This window comes from Narcine bancroftii, chromosome 3 (genome assembly GCF_036971445.1).
Source record: "Narcine bancroftii isolate sNarBan1 chromosome 3, sNarBan1.hap1, whole genome shotgun sequence".
NCBI lineage: Eukaryota > Metazoa > Chordata > Chondrichthyes > Torpediniformes > Narcinidae > Narcine > Narcine bancroftii.
Window position 1 is genome coordinate 39,788,931 of NC_091471.1, and position 19,592 is coordinate 39,808,522.

Sequence of the window (19,592 nt, forward strand, 5' to 3'; positions counted from 1 at the left end):
TCATGGAGTTAGAAATTCAGTGCCTTTTTGGATCCATTCAAAGACTCAAACAATATCATTGTATCAATCTTTGCACTCATTCCTCACCATAAATAACACAGCAGCTCTTGTTATCCAATAAAACCCAACATTTCAGTCATTCCATTTCAATGGTTGATGAAAACAGTTCAACAATAATTAAATCATGGCACCTTCTTCAGCACATAAATGAAATCACTACCAATTAATTCAGGTAAGATTTCTATTGAGAAAATTATAACATGCACACATTTTAATAAAGGAAGATTTATTAATTTTTAACCAGAGACTTCAGATATTGACTATATTTCACTCTTGGCTCCTTCAAGACTCTATCATGGACTTCTCCAACTGGTTTACATCACTCAGGAGAGTTTTTGGTTTTGTTTCTCAAGCCAAAATACATTACTTGCTTTTCCTGGAATTCTGCTGGTTTTCAGGTGCTTCAGAAAGTGGAGAATTGTATTCAACAGAGGATTTTGAAAAAGATTGCATGCAGTGATCAAATGAGAGTGAAGACTTGCAACAGGATTACTACAAACATGCACAAATGTACGTGAATTACAGAAAAACCATGACATACTTCACATCTCAAACCCTTGCTATCTATGTATGCAGACAATATCTAGTGAGGTAAAATATCCTGCTTACGGAGTCAAGGGTTATGTGAATAGTAGGTACATCAGTAAAGGACTGGAGAATTAGGGAGGATGCAGTCGAAGGAAGTGATCGTCTTTTGGGCTCAATCTGAAAATGAGCTGCATTATAACTGTGGCCTTTGTATTTACCCCTGGTCTGTGTTTTTCCCTCTGATTTTTTTTAAATAATCACATGAGCAGTCTGAAATATGAACTGAATGGCTTCAAATAGGTGCAGTGTCTTCAAATTTTACCCATCTGTTAAAAAGGGATCTTGATTTCACCTCCTATCCACGTGCTTGCAAGGGTTTTAGATGAACCCCTACCTCTATCTGGTTCTTCTGCTTCTATCTTTTCTTTAGCTACTTCTGTTTTAGCTTTCCTCTCCAACTGCCCTCCCCCATTGTCGCTCCCCCCCCTCTTTTGACATACCCAAGATCACTCCTTCTCATTTTAGTCTCAATAAAGGTCCTGACCCAAAAGAATGACTGGCCATTCCTAGTCACGGATGCTGCCTGGCATGCCGAGTATCACCAGCCTCTCATTGATTCCACAGGATTCCAGTACTTGTGTCATTCTGAGCAGTGTGCTTACCTGGATGGGTATCCGGCAGCACTAATACGGATGGTCTCCAGTACTCCACAGGCCCGGAGTTGCTGTACAGCTCGCGCTGGATCAAACCTGCCAAGATGAGCATTTTACTTAGACTTGTACTGATTCATTGATACTGTAATTCTGCCTGGACATACTACATTTGCAAAAGCTATTAATGTCCCAAATTAACATTAATTATACTTTTGTACCTCAGATTTAGAGCCATCAGAAACTGGGACTTTGACCTACTATTTTTATTCAGTCACGTTCAGTTTGAATCTATTTTCAATGTCAAATGAAATGTATATTGGCACTAGTTCTGAATCTACGCAGTATTTACTCCAAGTTTGATGCAAACTCCCAGACACCCACCATTTCCCATCTGAAAAATAATTCTCTTTTCAAAATCTTACATCCATTCTAAACAAGGTTTATACGAAGCAACTTTAAAGTGGGAAATTGTCACTGTATATTTAGTTAGCACCTCTAACTTTCTGTTTAACTAACAGTTGCTTATTGGGTAACAAAATGATTCTAAGGAAGGGAATTTCTTTTGTTACTCCTTCTCTCTTACTGAAAGGGGCACCAGGCAACACTAATGGTGACTCTTTGTCTACCTTACAGCTCCATCCTCAACATTCATTGGAGCGACTTCATCCCTAACATCGAAGTACTTGAGATGGCAGAGGCCGTCAGCATCGAATCCACGCTGCTGAAGATCCAACTGCACTGGGTAGGTCACGTCTCCAGAATGGAGGACCGTCGCCTTCCCAAGATCGTGTTATATGGCAAGCTCTCCACTGGCCACCGTGACAGAAGTGCACCAAAGAAGAGGTACAAGGACTGCCTAAAGAAATCTCTTGGTGCCTGCCACATTGACCACCGCCAGTGGGCTGATATCGCCTCAAACCGTGCATCTTGGCGCCTCACAGTTCGGCAGGCAGCAACCTCCTTTGAAGAAGACCGCAGAGCCCACCTCACTGACAAAAGACAAAGGAGGAAAAACCCAACACCCAACCCCACCCAACCAATTTTCCCTTGCAACCGCTGCAACTGTGTCTGCCTGTCCCGCATCGGACTTGTCAGCTACAAACGAGCCTACAGCTGACGTGAACATTACCCCTCCATAAATCTTCGTCCGCGAAGCCAAGCCAAAGAGAAGAGCAAGCAAAAGGAAATTTCATATAATATTACATTTTCTGTATTGTGACATGACAATAAAGGAATCTTCAATCTTCAAAACATCCATTTCACAATACAATACAATAAATCATGGTATCTAGAAGAACTTGAATGCTATTTCAGATTACAAGAAAATTTTCTCCCTGGAACACAATATTATTTTTCCCCCATGATGAAATTAGAACATAGATCAGAGCAGCACAGGATCAGGTTCTTTGGCCCATGATGTCTGTGCCAAAACTGATGCCCAAGAGGGGGGTGTATCCTTCTGCTTGCCATGTTTGAATCTGCTTCCACCACGACTCCTGGCAACCTGCTCCAGGAACCTACCACTCTCCATGTATAAAAAAAAACTCACCCTGCACTTTTCCTTTTAACTTCACCCTGCACCTTAAATGCATGTCTTCCAGAGTATAATATTTTTACCCTGGGGAAAAAAGTCTTACTATCTTCCTTATCTTTGCCTCTCATAATTTTACAATCTTCTACCAGGCCTCCCTCAGCCTCAGAGTCTCCAGAGAAAATGACACAAGCTTGTTGACACTTTCCCCATAGCCAATTCCCTTTAATCCAGGCAGTATCCTGGCAAATCTCCTCTGTAGCAGTTTCAAAGCCTCCCCATCCTTCACATAAAGGGTCAACGAGAATGGCAAAAGATAGTGCAAGTTCAACTGAACAAAAAGTTTTATACAACTGCAATAAGACTTCCTTTTTCTTATACTCAATATCCCAGCCAAAAAAAGCATGCCATATATCCTCTTTACCACCCTATTTACTTGTGTCTACTTTCAAGGATCGATGGCCCTGAACCCTCAGATCCCTGTGTATATCAATGCTTTTAAGATACCTACCATTCACTGTTCCCCTTACATTAGAATCCCTCAATTATTTAACTTTCAATCTCAAATTTGTGGGTCACACAGGAGACTGCAGGTGCCAGAATCTGAAGTTACACACAGTCTGTGGAGGAACTCAGCAGGTTGAGACCAGCAGTGGCTGTTCTGTGCATATATCAGGATCTTTATGAATGTTCTTCCTTTTCCTTGTCACGCCAATGGCTAAGAATGTACAAAATTTACAGAAGCTAAAGTATTCAGCCCAACAGATCTTTGTGGCATTTGAACCGCTTTAGGTAAAGCAGTTTCTTGGGAGCCTCTTGATAGATTTGTGATTGAGCCATTAAATTAATTGCAGTAATTGACAGGGACAATGATGCTCTAAATTGCATTAAGTGGAAGTAAATGTCAACCTCTAATTAGCACTAAACCAAGTGGGAAGGGGACACTGACCATTGTGAAAGGTGTGGCACAGAATAGATCTGTACAGTGGTGGCAATGGATCAGCTCTGATCACATCAATATCACATTGGTTGCAAAGAACTCTGGGAGTTCTACTGCAATTATGGAGAACAATATAAATGTTTTTTTTTTCTTTTGATCATACACTAAATCTCTTGACTTTATAACCATGTACATTACAGATAAACCAAAAGTGAAGAAAACAGATTTCAGCAATACTTGAAGGATTTTTTTTTAAAAAGACATACAGCACAATAACAGGCCATTTCGGCCCACAAGTCTATGTCACCCAATTTACACCTCATTAACCTACACTCTTGGGATGTTTTTTTTGAACAGTGGGAAAAAACCCACCCAGACGTGGGGAGATCGTACAAACTTTTTACAGATAGCGTGGGATTTCAATGTCCTGTCCCGATCGTTAGCGCTGTGAAGCCATTACACTAACCGCTACGCCAATTCTACTCCAATTTTGATTTTAATAGTTATAATTTTTTCCTCATGTTTTAATTATACTTAAATTGTTGTTGCTGTGCTTTATATTACCTGGGAAGCTGTGATAATTAAGACTTTCCTTGAATTGTGCACATGACTAACTCTCATTCTTCATCTCATAACAAAATAAAAATTTGATAATATCAGATATTTTCAGCATAAAGGTTTGAAGATTATATTTTATGATACAAAATAAGTTTGTATTTATATCTGTTTTGTTATATGCCAATAGAACCTATTGGCTTCTTTGGGTTTAAAAAATGTATCATGTTTGTGCTGTACTGCCCTGGATTGCCAACTTTAAAAAAAATTACAGCCAGAAAATAACAGACTTGTCTCAGTCATTTCAACAAGCCAAGCAATCAGGAAATGCAAATGTCTTCAGTCTACAATATATATGAGATGTTTACTATAACATTGACAACATTTATTTAAGTATATGGGAACTATTTTAACTGTGGCTATCAAGTTTTCTTAGAGCATGTTTCAAATTACACAAACATTGCTCTAGTTTCAGAGATCTATTTATAAACATTATTAAAATTATAGACATTAATTAAAAGACTCTGCTTGATTTTGCCATTGGCAACCACCTTTATTTTTTAAAATGTCACATCAATCACAGAAATTATTGAAGAAAAAACGATGACAAAGGTAGAACATATGATCTATTTAATTAGACCACATCTGATTTGCGCCATAACTTCACTTGATTCCCATTGAGCTAGGTCTTTATTCTGATTTTTCAAATGTTTATTGATCCATAGGCTTTTACCTAGATTTCTACTATCCTTTGAATCATAATTTGACTTTGAATTATAGTAGAGTACAGGTGATGCTGAATTCACCAGCTGTTTTCATATTATTTCCACAGATGTCAACAAAATGTCCAGCTTTCCCAGTTCCAAGGAAATTTGTATTGAAAGCAGGTCAGCACGATATCTGGGTACAAGAGTCAAGAAATATGCCAGCAAAGAGAAGGGTGATTATCACTTGAGAGGAAAAAAGGGCTCTTTTCTGGAATTTCATAACCAAGGGAATTTTCAAGAGTCAGTTCATGGCCCCTTGATTATTTGATTGGAGAAGGGATCAGAATTTGCTAACAATCCGAAAATAGGTGGTGTAATGATGTAATAAGGATATTTGGACAACAGGATACAGAAAGGTTGAGCAAGGGATGAGAATTTGGCAAATGAGTTTAATGTAGGAAAGGCCAAGGTTATAGACTTTAGTAAGAGAAACTAAATGCAGATAATTATAACTGTGATATTGATCAATGAACATTACTTACGAAAAGGCAAATTTGTCATCATTCGGCTTGATGCAGCGCACGTAATGTGGTGTTGTGGCATTCAGGGTCTCCATCAATAGATGCAGGGAGTTTCGAAACTGAAAGGAAAATGGACTTTTCAGATCTCTCTCAATTCTGAGGCCCCAGAAAAATAAATATAATCTTAATTGAAGAAAGTGTATCCGCCTAACTCAAGGTGTGAAGGCTGTTGATTTCTGAGGCCACATCAGACTCAACCTTTTTTTTAAAATATATACTCACCTTAGTTGAGATGACTTTCACCCTTCTTCTCTGGATATTCAATCTCACATTTACACAATAACAATGGTTTAATCCAAATCGTGTGAGGGGTTAGGATTTCATTTCAGAGAATTCATTGAAAGGTTACCGTAGGCTGGAACTCCCAACCTTCAATTGCTCTTTACTTGTCGGTTAACAGTACGTTTACTTGTGCCAAAATATGCCCATTCACCTTGTACTTAGAAGTTCCGAACACAATAATAAATAGCGGTGGCCATCCATCTCAGTTTGTTCAAGGTGGTCTCAACATGGATAAATCCATTGCAAGGTTGACTTTGTGTAACATCGAGACACCATTTGTCTTGCTTTGTGGAGCTTTGATAAATATTTCTTCCCAGCTGATCCAAACATTTTCTCTGCTCAGACGGTGGTTCTTTTCAAACTCAACTCCCCCCATATGAATCATTCAGCAGATAATTCTACATTATGTAGTCAATCCTCTCCCACACACACTGGAACCAAACGTTATCTATAATATTGGCAAGTAAATAAACTTTGCCCAAAAGGAGTGGGAATGAATAATTGTGATGCTTTTGAAGGTGGCAGGGAGGAAAGCAGAGAATAAATGTTGGAATTATAAAATTAATTCATTTGTATGAAGAATGGACACCTTTCTTAACTTTCCTCTCCTCTTCACTTGCAAGTTTTCAGCTGGCAGACTTCTGCAATAAGTCATTAAACATTTTCTGCAAGGTAGATCATAACAAGTGGAGCAATTAGATTACCTTCCTCTTCAAGTTACAATTTATGGCCTAGAAACACAGCAAGAGCCCCTCCTATGTTGGAATCTGTAAAAAATCCATGCTGATTATTAATTTAAACCAAAAGATTAATGAGCTTGTACATTGTTGCCAGTGGAGACTCTCCCTCTTCCTTTCCAGGTATCAACTCCTCCACTGAGCTCCAATTGTGCAGGAATTTAATCACAATTCATTCTGCAGCAAGTTTCTACTTTGATGTGGTTGACTTCCTGCTAGCAATTGCAAAAAAGGGTTAAACTATTTTTTTTAATAGCTTAAACCAAAACCAGGCAACATTGGACCGATTAAATGAATATCAGTGGACACTGACACTTATCAAGTAGTTATGGATTTCCCATCACATGTGCAGTTCACCTGCATGGTAAAAAAAAAAACCTCAATTATACTAATTTTGTTGTGACACCATTTAGTGACATAAAATAACTTTCCTAAAATAGTTTGGGTGCTGGGAAGTAGCAACTGGGGAGCCGTCTGCAGCTTGTTATGGGGGAGCAGCTGATCAGGTATTGTGCCAGGAACACTAATTACACTGGACAACAAAGATTTTTCTTCCTGAACACTTTTGAGTTTTGAGCTGCTGATTACAAAAAACACCTTAATTTTTTAAATAACACGCACTTTTTTGTTTAGATATAATTTATTTTTGTGATTTCCTGTTATATTTTAAGTCTATTTCAAGCAGACAAAACAATGAAGTGCAACATGTCATTGAACATTCATTTTCTGCATTTGCTCTTGGACTTCGTCCCCACTGATCTTGGTGCAGTCAGTGACGAACATGCTGAAAGGTTTCACCAGGACATTGTGAATGTGGAAAAGTGGTATCAGGACATCTCGAATCCATCAATACTGGCCGACATTGACTCTGACATGAGAGGCATCAGATGCTGAGTACAAATGAAATTTTTAGGTCAGTTGAACTAACGCAACATGTCAACATCATTATGTGATTAAACATGTTAAATTCAATAAAAGTTCATTTAGTATTTCTCCAACTTTATATGTGATGTAGCAAATCTGAAATTATCTTTGGGTTCAGCTTGAAATTGTCTATCATAACTCCTCATTTTTCTCAGGAAGCAAACCTTTTGAAAAAAGTTAGTTGTCCAGTGTTATTGTTGCAGCAGTATAGTTTGGGGGGAAGCAGACTGGAGACTTCCACGAAGGTTTAGAGGTAGGAACAGGGGGAGCCGTGACAATGACAGTGGGAGTGAAGGTCACAGCATTCACCCTGACTCGTCCCGAGCTCAGCATATTCTTTGAGTCCATAACTGCTTTGGTTTTGTGTGCTGTGACAAACCAGACAATGGGTAAAGGCAGAAACTTCCCTGCTGCCTGACCTGCTGGCAACCAATGACTCATCATCAATAGCGGGAAGCTTGCCATAATGCAAGTGCAATGTGGGTATTTACTCCCACCCCACCAGTATGAAACAACAGATAAATAGAGTGCAAGAAACAAAAGCTAATTGTAACAAAAAATGGTTAGATCGCTTGTGAATTAGCCCCTGAATGTACAATAAAATCATCCTCTGGTAGGCCCAAAAGTCCGACTCAAAAAGATGATTGAACCTAATTACATTGTTAAAAATAACATGTCTCACTTTATCATTCTGAAATGGCATTTGCTCTATACATTCCGTGATAGTTACTCAGATTGGGGAGGAAGACGTATATCATTTATCGCCGCAGTGAAACAAAAGCTTCAGACGATGAGAACTAAAGTAGGTGAGTAATGATTGGGCAGAACCTCACTGATGGTAACTGATAGATCTGTGAAGAAAGAACTCTGTATTTTTAGTGAAAGTGGTAAGCAGCTTGGTTTTCTTTGAACTTTAATTAATTTAACAGAGAAAATTCTTCAAGTGAAAATTCTCCAGTTGTTTTAATTTTTCTTCAGTTGATTTAATGGTTGAATTGCTTCAACTATTTCCACAAAATTCTGATAGCACATGGTGCGAGAAGATATTTGAGCTGTTGATGGGTGGGATTGCAGTTAGCTTTACCCAAGGCCCAGTTGTCACTCATAATCCGGCAACATTGCAGAATGCCCATGGTGACAAGTCTTCACTACTGAGCCTGGAGCTCAGAGGAAAAGCAAGAGGCCAGGGAGAGCAAGGATGAAGATAAAGATAAGATGCAATTCCACTCAATTATTTTTTCCCCACTCAACTTCAGATTGGCTAATTACAGAAAAAATATTGCTTGGGATAGAGACCAAGTATACCTGATGTCCAACAGTTTTCTTGTGGTCTTTATTGGGTATCTTCATGGCAGGTTTGAAAGGCCGAACATTTATTTTTAAAGATTTTGCTTTTGTAGTGGAAACAGAACAGTCCTCGTCCTGGAACAGGTCAGCCACCAGCTGGTACTGAAACCGAAAGAGAAGATAACTAAACAAAGACCCATGTTATTCAGGACTTTTAATGAGCATAACTGCCTTTTATCAACATTGTTCTCATTTAACTTTCTCTCATCAAAATGTCAGCTGATGTTTACTGCTCAAGCCTCTCAGCCCAATTAACACTTCCATGTTTGTCACAGTGAACCAGAAAGTGGGAATGGGATAGATATGGGGTGGGATAAGGGATGAGGTGTACAAAAAGCCCCTTTAGAACACAATTCTCTCCTCGTCCAACATCCATTTTCCTTTAGGAGACGAGCAAGGGAATTATCTTTCTGCATTCAATGGTTCATATATGGAATGTACTGCTGATAACCACACCAGGCAGTGGCTGCAAACTCAGTGAAGAACTGCATAAATATATGAAGACAAAAAAAAATTGGCTATGGGAAGAATGGGATAATTAGTGCATTATTTGGAAGACTTTATGTGCCAGATTGCCACCATGCTGAACAATTCAAACATTTTTGGATTTCCAAGTCTAACTGATCTGTTCTATCCTATGCTGTATATTTTTTATCAGTCAGCCTTTGAGGAAATAAGAGTTAAAATTTTCCTCCTTACCCTCAGTTAAGGGGTTACAACTGAACAGTGTTGCATTTATGAGGGGGGCTTTTTACAATTCAACAGAGCGAGAATAATACAAAAAAAATCAGTCCACTTCACCTCCTCTCATTTATGCATAATTGACAATTAATGTCAAGTTTAATGAATATCACTTTGCCTCAAAACATAAACTTGTTCCCTTCTTCAGTGCCAGAAATTCATTTTGATTTTATTTCAAGAGAAACCATTACGTGACAAATTAATGGTGACATACATCAAGACCTCCCACCCATCACACTCCCAGCAATGAGTTCATGGGAAATCAGGTCACTGATAGCAGGCAGCCAATCAACAAAATGGTTTGATTGAAATCAGCCAACTTGATGGATCCATTTAATTTTATTGAGTCAGCAAAGAAATTAGATGGTTTCAACAAATAAATCCAGAAGGAATTCATCCACACCATATCAACTTTTCCCCTTCAAAACACTTCCACAGCTATATTATTAAGCAATCAAGCAGTGAGTACTGATTTTCTTTTTTCCACAGGCTTATCTTATTTATAGCCAATCCACTAACCACAATTAAGTTACATTTCAGCATTAAACAAGCTTGAACATTAAAGACTCACAGATTAAACACTACATTGTTAAATCAGTTTGCTTGTGTGACAGTAAAACTTCACAAGTTTTGGATCAAAATCAAAAGTTTGATCTCCCTGCTTCCAACTCCTTGAACACTATCCTTCATTACCACTGAAACTCCCACCCAAAACTTAATAATTCCAACAACCTCCTCGTCAGTCTCCTTCACTTTACTTTTCCATTCAGAGCCAGCTCTTCAGCGCTTGACGTCCTGCTTTGCGGAAACTGCCAAAATGTTTGGCCTGGAAGTCAGCCTGAAGAAAACTGAGGTCCTCCATCAGACAGCTCCCCACCATGACTACCAGCCCCCCCACATCTCCATCGGGCACACAAAACGCAAAACGGTCAACCAGTTTACCTATCTCGGCTGCACCATTTCATCAGATGCAAGGATCGACAACGAGATAGACAACAGACTCGCCAAGGCAAATAGAGCCTTTGGAAGACTACACAAAAGTGTCTGGAAAAACAACCAACTGAAAAACCTCACAAAGATAAGCGTATACAGAGCCGTTGTCATACCCACACTCCTGTTCGGCTCCGAATCATGGGTCCTCTACCGGCATCACCTACGGCTCCTAGAACGCTTCCACCAGCGTTGTCTCCGCTCCATCCTCAACATTCATTGGAGCGCTTTCATCCCTAACGTCGAAGTACTCGAGATGGCAGAGGTCGATAGCATCGAGTCCACGCTGCTGAAGATCCAGCTGCGCTGAGTGGGTCACGTCTCCAGAATGGAGGACCATCGCCTTCCCGAGATCGTGTTATATGGCGAGCTCTCCACTGCCCACCGTGACAGAGGTGCACCAAAGAAAAGGTACAAAGACTGCCTAAAGAAATCTCTTGGTGCCTGCCACATTGACCACTGCCAGTGGGCTGATATCGCCTCAACCGTGCATCTTGGCGCCTCACAGTTTGGCGGGCAGCAACCTCCTTTGAAGAAGACCGCAGAGCCCACCTCACTGACAAAAGGCAAAGGAGGAAAAACCCAACACCCAACCCCAACCAACCAATTTTCCCCTGCAACCGCTGCAACTGTGTCTGCCTGTCCCACATCGGACTTTTCACCCACCAACGAGCCTGCAGCTGACGTGGACATTTTACCCCCTCCATAAATCTTCGTCCGCGAAGCCAAGCCAAAGAAGACTTTTCAAAACATATAATTCAAAACTCACACCAGGTCCTGTCCACTTGGTTTTCTGAGACTACAACTAGAGGACATGGGTTAAGGGTGAAAGGTGAGATGTTTAAAGGGTACATCAGTGGGAAGTTCTTCATGCAAAGGGTGGTGAGAGTGTGGAATGAGCTGTAATGAATGTGGACTTGATTTTGTCATTTCTTTCTTTTTTTCAATATTTTTATTAACATTGATATTTCACATCCAAAATACAGAGTACATATTAAAATTCAAAAGGATACATTACACTTAAATCATATTATTTCATCCAAAGTTCTCCACATTTTAATCAAACAGATTATATTGTATTGATATTTTATTATAAAAAAGGAAAATCTAAACCCACCATCAAGAAAGTAAAAAAAGACTGAATTCTTATCAGTGATAAATTACCTCATTATTCAACACTTCTACCTTCATAACCAATCAAAGATTATAAAAGTAATTCAAAGAGGGTCACCACAGCATTTGAACATTTACATTAAAATTGAGAAATGAGCATCTAATCTTTTCTAAGTTTAAACATCACATGACGTCACGTAGTCATTGAGCATGATTAGATGGGGTAACATCCCTTCATCTGAGCAACACAACCTGCCTAGCCATAAAAGAAATAAAAGCTAATACAGGGTACGTGTAGCTCAGATGTTGTTAACATTAGGTCACGCTCTCCATCAATACCAAATAAAGCAATTAAGGGATTAGAATTAACTTTAAAAAGTGCAGAGAAAGTTTGAAATAGTTTGATCCAATATTTCTCAAGACTCGGGCATGTCTAAAACATATAAATTAATGAAGCATCAACATTGTTTCATTTATCACAACAAGGAGATACATCCACATAAAAATGAGATAGTTTGACTTTAAACATGTATGCCCTATGGACAACTTTAAATTGTAGGAGAGAGTGGTGGGCACATAAAGAAGATTTTGACATTTAAGAAAAATGTAATTACCGTAGTTCATGGATGGGATATGAATGAGTGCAGGTCAGTGGGTTAGGGCAGATTAAGAGTTCAGCATGGATGAGATGGGCTGAAAGGCCAGTTTATGTGCTACAATATTCTATGGTTCATCCATCACCTTGACCTACAATGACCTCCAGTTCAATTTTAACATTCTCTTTCTTCCTTTCAAGCCCCTTCCTGGTCTAAATGCTCCCAGTTGTTGTAATTTCTTCTTGGCCAATATCCCACTGAGAACTCTGCACTCCATGAATCCTGGCTTCTTAATTATGCTTCAACGTAATCATTTTACCATTGGCAATTTTACCTACACTTAAGCATGGTCCCAAGCTTACCACATCCCTATCTTTCTCTTTAAGACACATCTGAAAATACTCAGCAAAGAAACAGAATTGAGCAGTGGAGGGCCCAGTTGGCTCTTTGAATCATTTCTGAGGACCACTTGTACAGAAACGTGTTCCGAACAACCCAAAAGGTTTTTGCAGCTGCTGTTCTAATTGTTATCCAAATACTGAATTCTTCTTTGAACTGAGCAACAGAGCATCAACTGGGAAAACCTGCCCTCATACCAATAAGGAGGAAGGACCCCAAAGGAAAACACAGATTTAAGGTCATTCACATATTGTTAATTCAAATGCATTTAATTGTGATAACTCCTCCCTGGTTCTTAAGTATTTGAATCAATTTTTTTTAAGTACTAAAAAATTATAACTATAACTTTTTTTTCCATTGTTCAATGTTATGAATGCCAGAGATTCACTGGCAAAATAGAAAAGATGAACTAGCTTCATACATTACACCATCTCACCCATCAGAAACCAGTTAAACGACATCCACAGGTAATAGAGGCCCCAGAGTTGGGGACTCAAGTATGCACTTTGCTGTTCACTCAAACAGGCCAATTCCTTTGTACTTTAGACTGTCCAACATTATTTTGGACAATCCATTTTGATTGGCTTGGCAAAAATTTTTGTGCCCTGATTAAACGCCTTGGGACATTTTTGCTGCATGAAAAGACATTATATAGAGCCACAAAGGTATTCAGCATGGAAACAAGTCATTTCATCTCCCAAGTCCATAAATGAAAGACCTGCAGGTTGTACAAATAGTGACCTCATATGAGCAAACAATTAACTTAACATCTAAATTATTAACTAAGGTACTGAGGGGATTCTGAGAGACAGAACCAACATGCATTTGGAAAGACAAGGACTAATTAAGCATAGTTAGATGGCATGTTTAGTGTAGCGGTTAGCACAATGCTGTTACAGCACAGGTGGCCCGGGTTTGAATTTGGCACTATCTGTAAGGAGTTCGTACATCCTCCCTATTTATCTTGGTGCTCTGGTTACTTTCACCTTTCAAAAAATGTACAGGTGTTGTAACTTAATTGGGTGTAATCAAGCAGAATGAGCTCATGGGCCAAAAAGGCCTGTTACCATGCTTCCTCCCACCCAGGATCCCTAATAAAGGCGGTATCGCCCAATCCCCTCCCTCAGTACTGCCTTGGAATCGGGCCAACGGCATGACTATAAGTTTATAGTGATTAAAGCTTATTGGTCTCGACTTCTGGTCTATCGTGTTTAATTGATAGCGCTACAATTTAATTACTATACCTCCGTGTCATGGACAAGGCTATGCGAGTGGAGAAGCTGGATGCTGACTCCAAGGATCCAGAGGCCTCCATAAAATTTGATCAGTGGCTGCAATGCCTGAATGCCTTTCTTTATGAGGCGACACAACAGAAGTCGACAAGAGAGACCTGCTGTTTGCACAGGTCGGCCACTGCATTTTCCAGATGATTAGAGAATGTGAGACTTATTCAACCGTGATGGGGCTCCTGTAAAAGCAGTACTGGGCCTCAAAGAACATAATCTATGCCAGATATCTCCTGAGCAGCCATCGACAAGCACCTGGTGAGTTTGTTGATGAATACCTTCGAGCCTTGTGGGAGCTGGAGAGAGCTTGTGGCAGCACTATCATTACGGCAGCCATCTACCAGGAGGAGCTGATCAGGGACACCTGTGTGGCTGGTCTCAGGTCTGACCATATCAGACAAAGGTTCTTGGAGAAGGATGATCAGACCCTGCAGGACATGGTCAATCTCGCCAAGGCACTAGAGACGGCCCAACAGAACACAAAGGCTTACTCCTCTGGCAGCACGGCCGCCACGTGTGGAGTTCAGGCGCCACCATCTTGAGACATGTGGTCCCAAACAGCAGCTGCTATTGCCAAGCACTGGAACTGAGCCCAGACAAAGCATCCATGGAAGAACTGCCCTACCAGAAGCGTGACCTGTCCAGCTGTGGAAGGAAAGGACACTATGCAAGAGTATGTAGGCCCAGACCTTCCCCTTGCAGTGCTGTGTGTGAACAGTAACCATTGCCATCTTGGACCACATCACTTCCAACCCCACTTCCAGTCGCAGAAAACAGCACAGCAGGGGCCCGAGCACGATGGCCAGGGTCGATGTCACTTCCGGCATCGACTGCGTATGAACCATGGAAGCAGCCATCTTCAGGGCGGACATCTTAGAGAACACCAACACGCACTTACACAGAAGTGAGACTGACAATGGCATCCTACGTTCTGGACCAGAGCAGCCCACATCAATAAGCAAGGTCCACCATGGATATTGAGGTAAAGGACTGTATTACGAACTGCTTGTTTGGCACAAGAAGCACCAAAAGCTTCATACACCTGGGTACTGTACAGCACTGCTCCCCCACAGTGACCCCAATCCAGTGTAAAATCTTGTTGGCCTTCAAGTCCCATCATCCAAAATCCAAGGGAGCTGTACAGTAACACTAACCGTGGGTGGCACCAAGTACAAGAATTTTAAATTTTTCATGATGCCACAACTCTGTGCACAGGTCATACTGGGGCTTGACTTCCAATGCCAACTTCTGATGGAATATTAAGGGCTCCACCCTTACCTCACTGTACATAATAACCAACGCTGAAACACCCACTTGTCTCCCCGAACAAGGAAAACCTGTGACCCAAACACCGCCCACTGCTCATGATCTCCGATCTGTACGCCCTCCAGGTTCCACCATCCTTCCCCCACCCCACTACAGTTCCAAAACCTCACTCACAACTGTAAGCCGGTGGCAGCTAAGAACAGAGTCTTTATCAAGGGTGGGGTTAAGCGACTTCTGGCAGAGGGCATCATGGAGTCCAGCACCAGCCCTTGAAGAGAGCAGGAAGTGGTGGTAAAGAGCAGAGAGAAGCACAGGATGGTCATATACTACAGCCAGACCATCAACCGGTTCACTCTCTTGGAATCCTACCCCTTCCCCGCTCAGCTGATATGGTTAACAAGATTGCCCAATACAGGGTCTTCTCCACCTGTGGTGGTACACCACCGGCCTACTGCAAGGAGCAACCTCTCCACCTGCAGGAGTGTAAGGGTCAAGACAACACCTGGCTGGCTGTCAATCAGTCGGCTTGAATGGATCAAGCCCCACCCGGTCGGGTGTCAATCACCCTCTGGATATAAGCCTGCGCCGGCCTCCTGAGGTCTTACTCAGAGTTGCTGCAGCTACAGCCAGCCTGGCTCTGTGGAAGTCTTTGTAGATTAAAGCCTGTTGTAGTCTTTACCTTGTGTGTGTCTGATTCTTGCTAACAGCACACCACACCACCATTGACCTCGTTAGTCTATCATAGGAAACGCATCAAACTGAAGTGGAACATAACAAATTGAAGAGAGACTGGGTAGGACACGTAGCGCCAGCATCATATAATTCAAAAGCTAGAGATGTAGCCATATTAGTTAACAAAAATGTACCAATCAAGATAGAGGAGGAAATAACAGATCCAGCAGGGAGTTATGTAATGATAAAGTGTCAGATATACTCAGAATTTTGGAATTTGCTCAATATATATGCACCTAATGAAGAGGATCAAAAGTTTATGCAAGATTTTTTTTGAAGATTAGAGGCACACAAGGAATTAAATTGATAGGAGGGGATTTTAACCTTAATTTGGATCCGATGTTGGATAAAACTGGACAAAAGACAAGCAAAAAGAATAAAGTAGCCAAATTTATGGTTAAATCAATGCAGGACATGAAACATGGATATATGGAGGAGGCAGCACCTAAAACAGAAGGAATACTCATTTTATTCGAGTAGGCATTTCGAGTAGGTGCTTCATTTTGGTAAGAAGAATCAGAATAGGACATATGTGGTAAATGGGAGAGCATTGAGGAATACAGAAGAGCAGAAAGATTTAGGAGTGACGGTACATCGTTCCCTGGAGGTAGAAACTCACGTGAATAGGGTGGTGAAGAAGGCTTTTAGTATGCTGGCCTTTATCAATCATTGCATGGAATATAGGAGTTGGGAGGTGATGTTGAGATTGTATAAGACGTTGGTGCGGCATAATTTGGAGTTCTGTGTGCAGTTCTGGTCGCCTAATTATAGGAAGGATATAAACAGAGTGGAGAGAGTGCAGAGAAGGTTTACCAGAATGTTGCCTTGGGTTTAAGCATCTGGAGTATGGGGAGAGATTGGACAGATTGGGTCTTTATTCTTTGGAGCGTAGAAGGTTGAGAGGGGATTTGATAGAAGTATTTAAGATTATGAAAGGGATAGACAGAATGGATGTGGATAGACTATTTCCGTTAAGAGGAGGAAAGTTTAAAACAAGAGGACATGAGTTAAGAATTAAGGGGCAGAGGTTTAGAGGTAACATGAGGGGGAACTTCTTTACTCAGAGAGTGGTAGCTGTGTGGAATGATCTTCCGGGAGAAATAGTGGCGGCGGAGTCAATTGTATTATTTAAGAAAAGGTTGGACAGGTATATGGATGAGAAGAAGATGGAGGGTTATGGGCATTGTGCAGGGAGGTGGGATTAGAAAGGGGTGTTTGGTTCGGTGCGGACTAGAAGGGCCTAATGGCCTGTTTCCGTGCTGTAATTGTTATATGTTATAGGCATAAAACATACTCAAGGATTGATTTTTTTTGTTGACAGCTCATATTCAAGGGAGAGTTAGGAAAACGGAGTATAAAGCTAGACTACTTTCAGATCATTCACCCCTGTTATTAGTAATAAAACTGGAGGACATCCCACCAAGAACATACAGATGGAGGTTAAACTCTATGCTACATAAAAGGCAAGAATTTAGAGAGTTTATTGAATGCCAAATGAAAACATATTTTGAAATAAACACAGAATCTGTGAAAGATGAATTTATACTATGGGACGCAATGAAAGCCTTCATTAGAGGACAGATAGTAAGTTATGTAACTAAGATGAAAAAGGATTACAACCGGGAAATAGAGCAGCTGGAAAGGGAGAGAGCATGTATAGAAAAGGAGCTAGTGAAAAGGGACGATATAAAGAAAAGGAGAGAATTGGCGGACAAAAAAAATACAAAACATTACAAACGCACAAGGTGGAGAAGAACATAATGAAAACAAAGCCAAAGTATTACAAATTGGGAGAAAAAACATAAAATATTGGCCTGGCAACTTAAAACAGAACAAGCTAAAAGAACTGCATTGGCATCAAGAAAAAAGGACAAACAAATCGCATATAACCCAACAGAGATTAATGAAAACTTTAAGGAATTTTATGAACAATTATACCAAACTGAGAATGAGGGGAAAGATGATAAAATAGAAGAGTTTTTAGCTAAAATTGAACTGCCAAAATTGCAAGGAGGAACAAAACAAACTGATAAAACCATTTGAAATAGAGCAAGTACAGGATATATTAAAAAAGCAGCCGAACAATAAAACACCAGGAGAAGATGGATTTCCAGTAGAATTTTATAAAACATTTAAAGAGTTATTAATTCCTCCTCTCCTGGAAGTAATGAATCAGGTAGAAGAAACACAAAACTTGCCAGACTCATGAAAGACAGCTATAATTACAGTAATACCAAAGACGGGGAAGGATCCATTAACACCAGCATCATATAGACCAATATCTCTACTTAACTCAGATTATAAAATAGCAGCAAAATTATTAGCAAACAGATTGGCCGATTATGTACCAAATAATAGTAAAACAAGATCAAACTGGATTTATTAAGAAAAGACGAACAGCAGGCAATGTCTGTAAACTTATTAATCTAATTCATGCAGCTCAAAGAAAAAGAAACCAACGGTAGCTGTTGCCTTAGACACAGAAAAAGCCTTTGACAGGGTAGAGTGGAACTACTTATTTAAAGTATTACAGAAGTTCAATCTGCCAGAAAAATATATTAATTGGATTAAAGCATTATATAATGGACCACTGGCAAAGGTAGTAGTAAATAGATATGCATCGAACCAATTCAAATTAAGAAGATCAACTAGGCAGGGAAGTCCATTATCCCCCTCATTGTTCGCCTTAGCAATAGAACCATTGGCAGAGCTGATAAGAATAGAAAACAAAATGAAAGGGATAAAAATAAAGGAGTATAAAATCAGTTGCAGATGACATCATAGTATACCTAACAGAACCAGAGATATTAATAAAAGAATTACATAAGAAATTGAATGAATATGGAGAAATATTGGGGTACAAGGTCAACGCAAATAAAAGTGATGACAATGAGTAATGCAGATTATACAGAATTTAAAAAAAGAATCACCATTTAAATGGCAAACACAAGCAATCCGATACCTAGGGATCAGGTTAGACAATAACTTAAGCCACTTATACAAACTAAATTATCAGCCACGAATAAAGAAATTGTAGGAAGACTTAGAATATTGGAAAGAATCACTGCTAATGTTGACAGGGAGGGTGAACTGCATTAAAATGAATGTGTTCCCAAGGATACAATACTTATTTCAAACGTTACCAATTCCCTTAACAGAGAAATTCCTTGATGAACTAAAGAGAATAATAAGGAAATTCTTGTGGAAAGGGGGGAAACTGAGGGTAGTGTTGGATAAATTAACAGAGAGGTATAACCAGGGTGGTTTGCAGTTACCAAACTTCAGAAATTATTATAGAGCTGCACAATTAAGATATTTATCAGATTTTTACCAGACGAGAGAAAAACCAGAATGGACTAAGATAGAACTAGATAAAATAGGGGAGAAGGTACCGGAACATATATTTTATAAGTGGGATGAAAAGCTGGTGCAATATAAAAGCTCACCAGCATTGCATCATTTACTTAATGGAAGAAGATCTACGTAGAAAAGAAAAAAACAAATTACAAAATACCAAAATTGTTATTGACGCAAAATCCACGAACCCCTTTTACAATAGATAACCTTTCCTTTAGAGAATGGGAGAGATAAGGAATCAAAAGAATAGAAAATTGTTTTTTGGGA

At 39.9% G+C, this 19,592-nt stretch overlaps 1 protein-coding gene across 3 annotated transcripts in view; it reads right to left on the reverse strand.

Moving 5' to 3' along the window:
• myo5b (myosin VB) overlaps positions 1-19,592 on the reverse strand; it is a 264,470-nt gene that overhangs the window by 83,636 nt on the left and 161,242 nt on the right. For all 3 annotated transcript variants that reach the window (XM_069923885.1, XM_069923884.1, XM_069923886.1), the window contains 3 exons: positions 8,804-8,947; positions 5,517-5,614; positions 1,251-1,337 (listed from right to left, as the gene is read on the reverse strand). In XM_069923885.1, the coding sequence (XP_069779986.1) occupies positions 1,251-1,337; positions 5,517-5,614; positions 8,804-8,947 (329 nt within the window). The remainder of the gene's footprint in view (positions 1-1,250; positions 1,338-5,516; positions 5,615-8,803; positions 8,948-19,592) is intronic.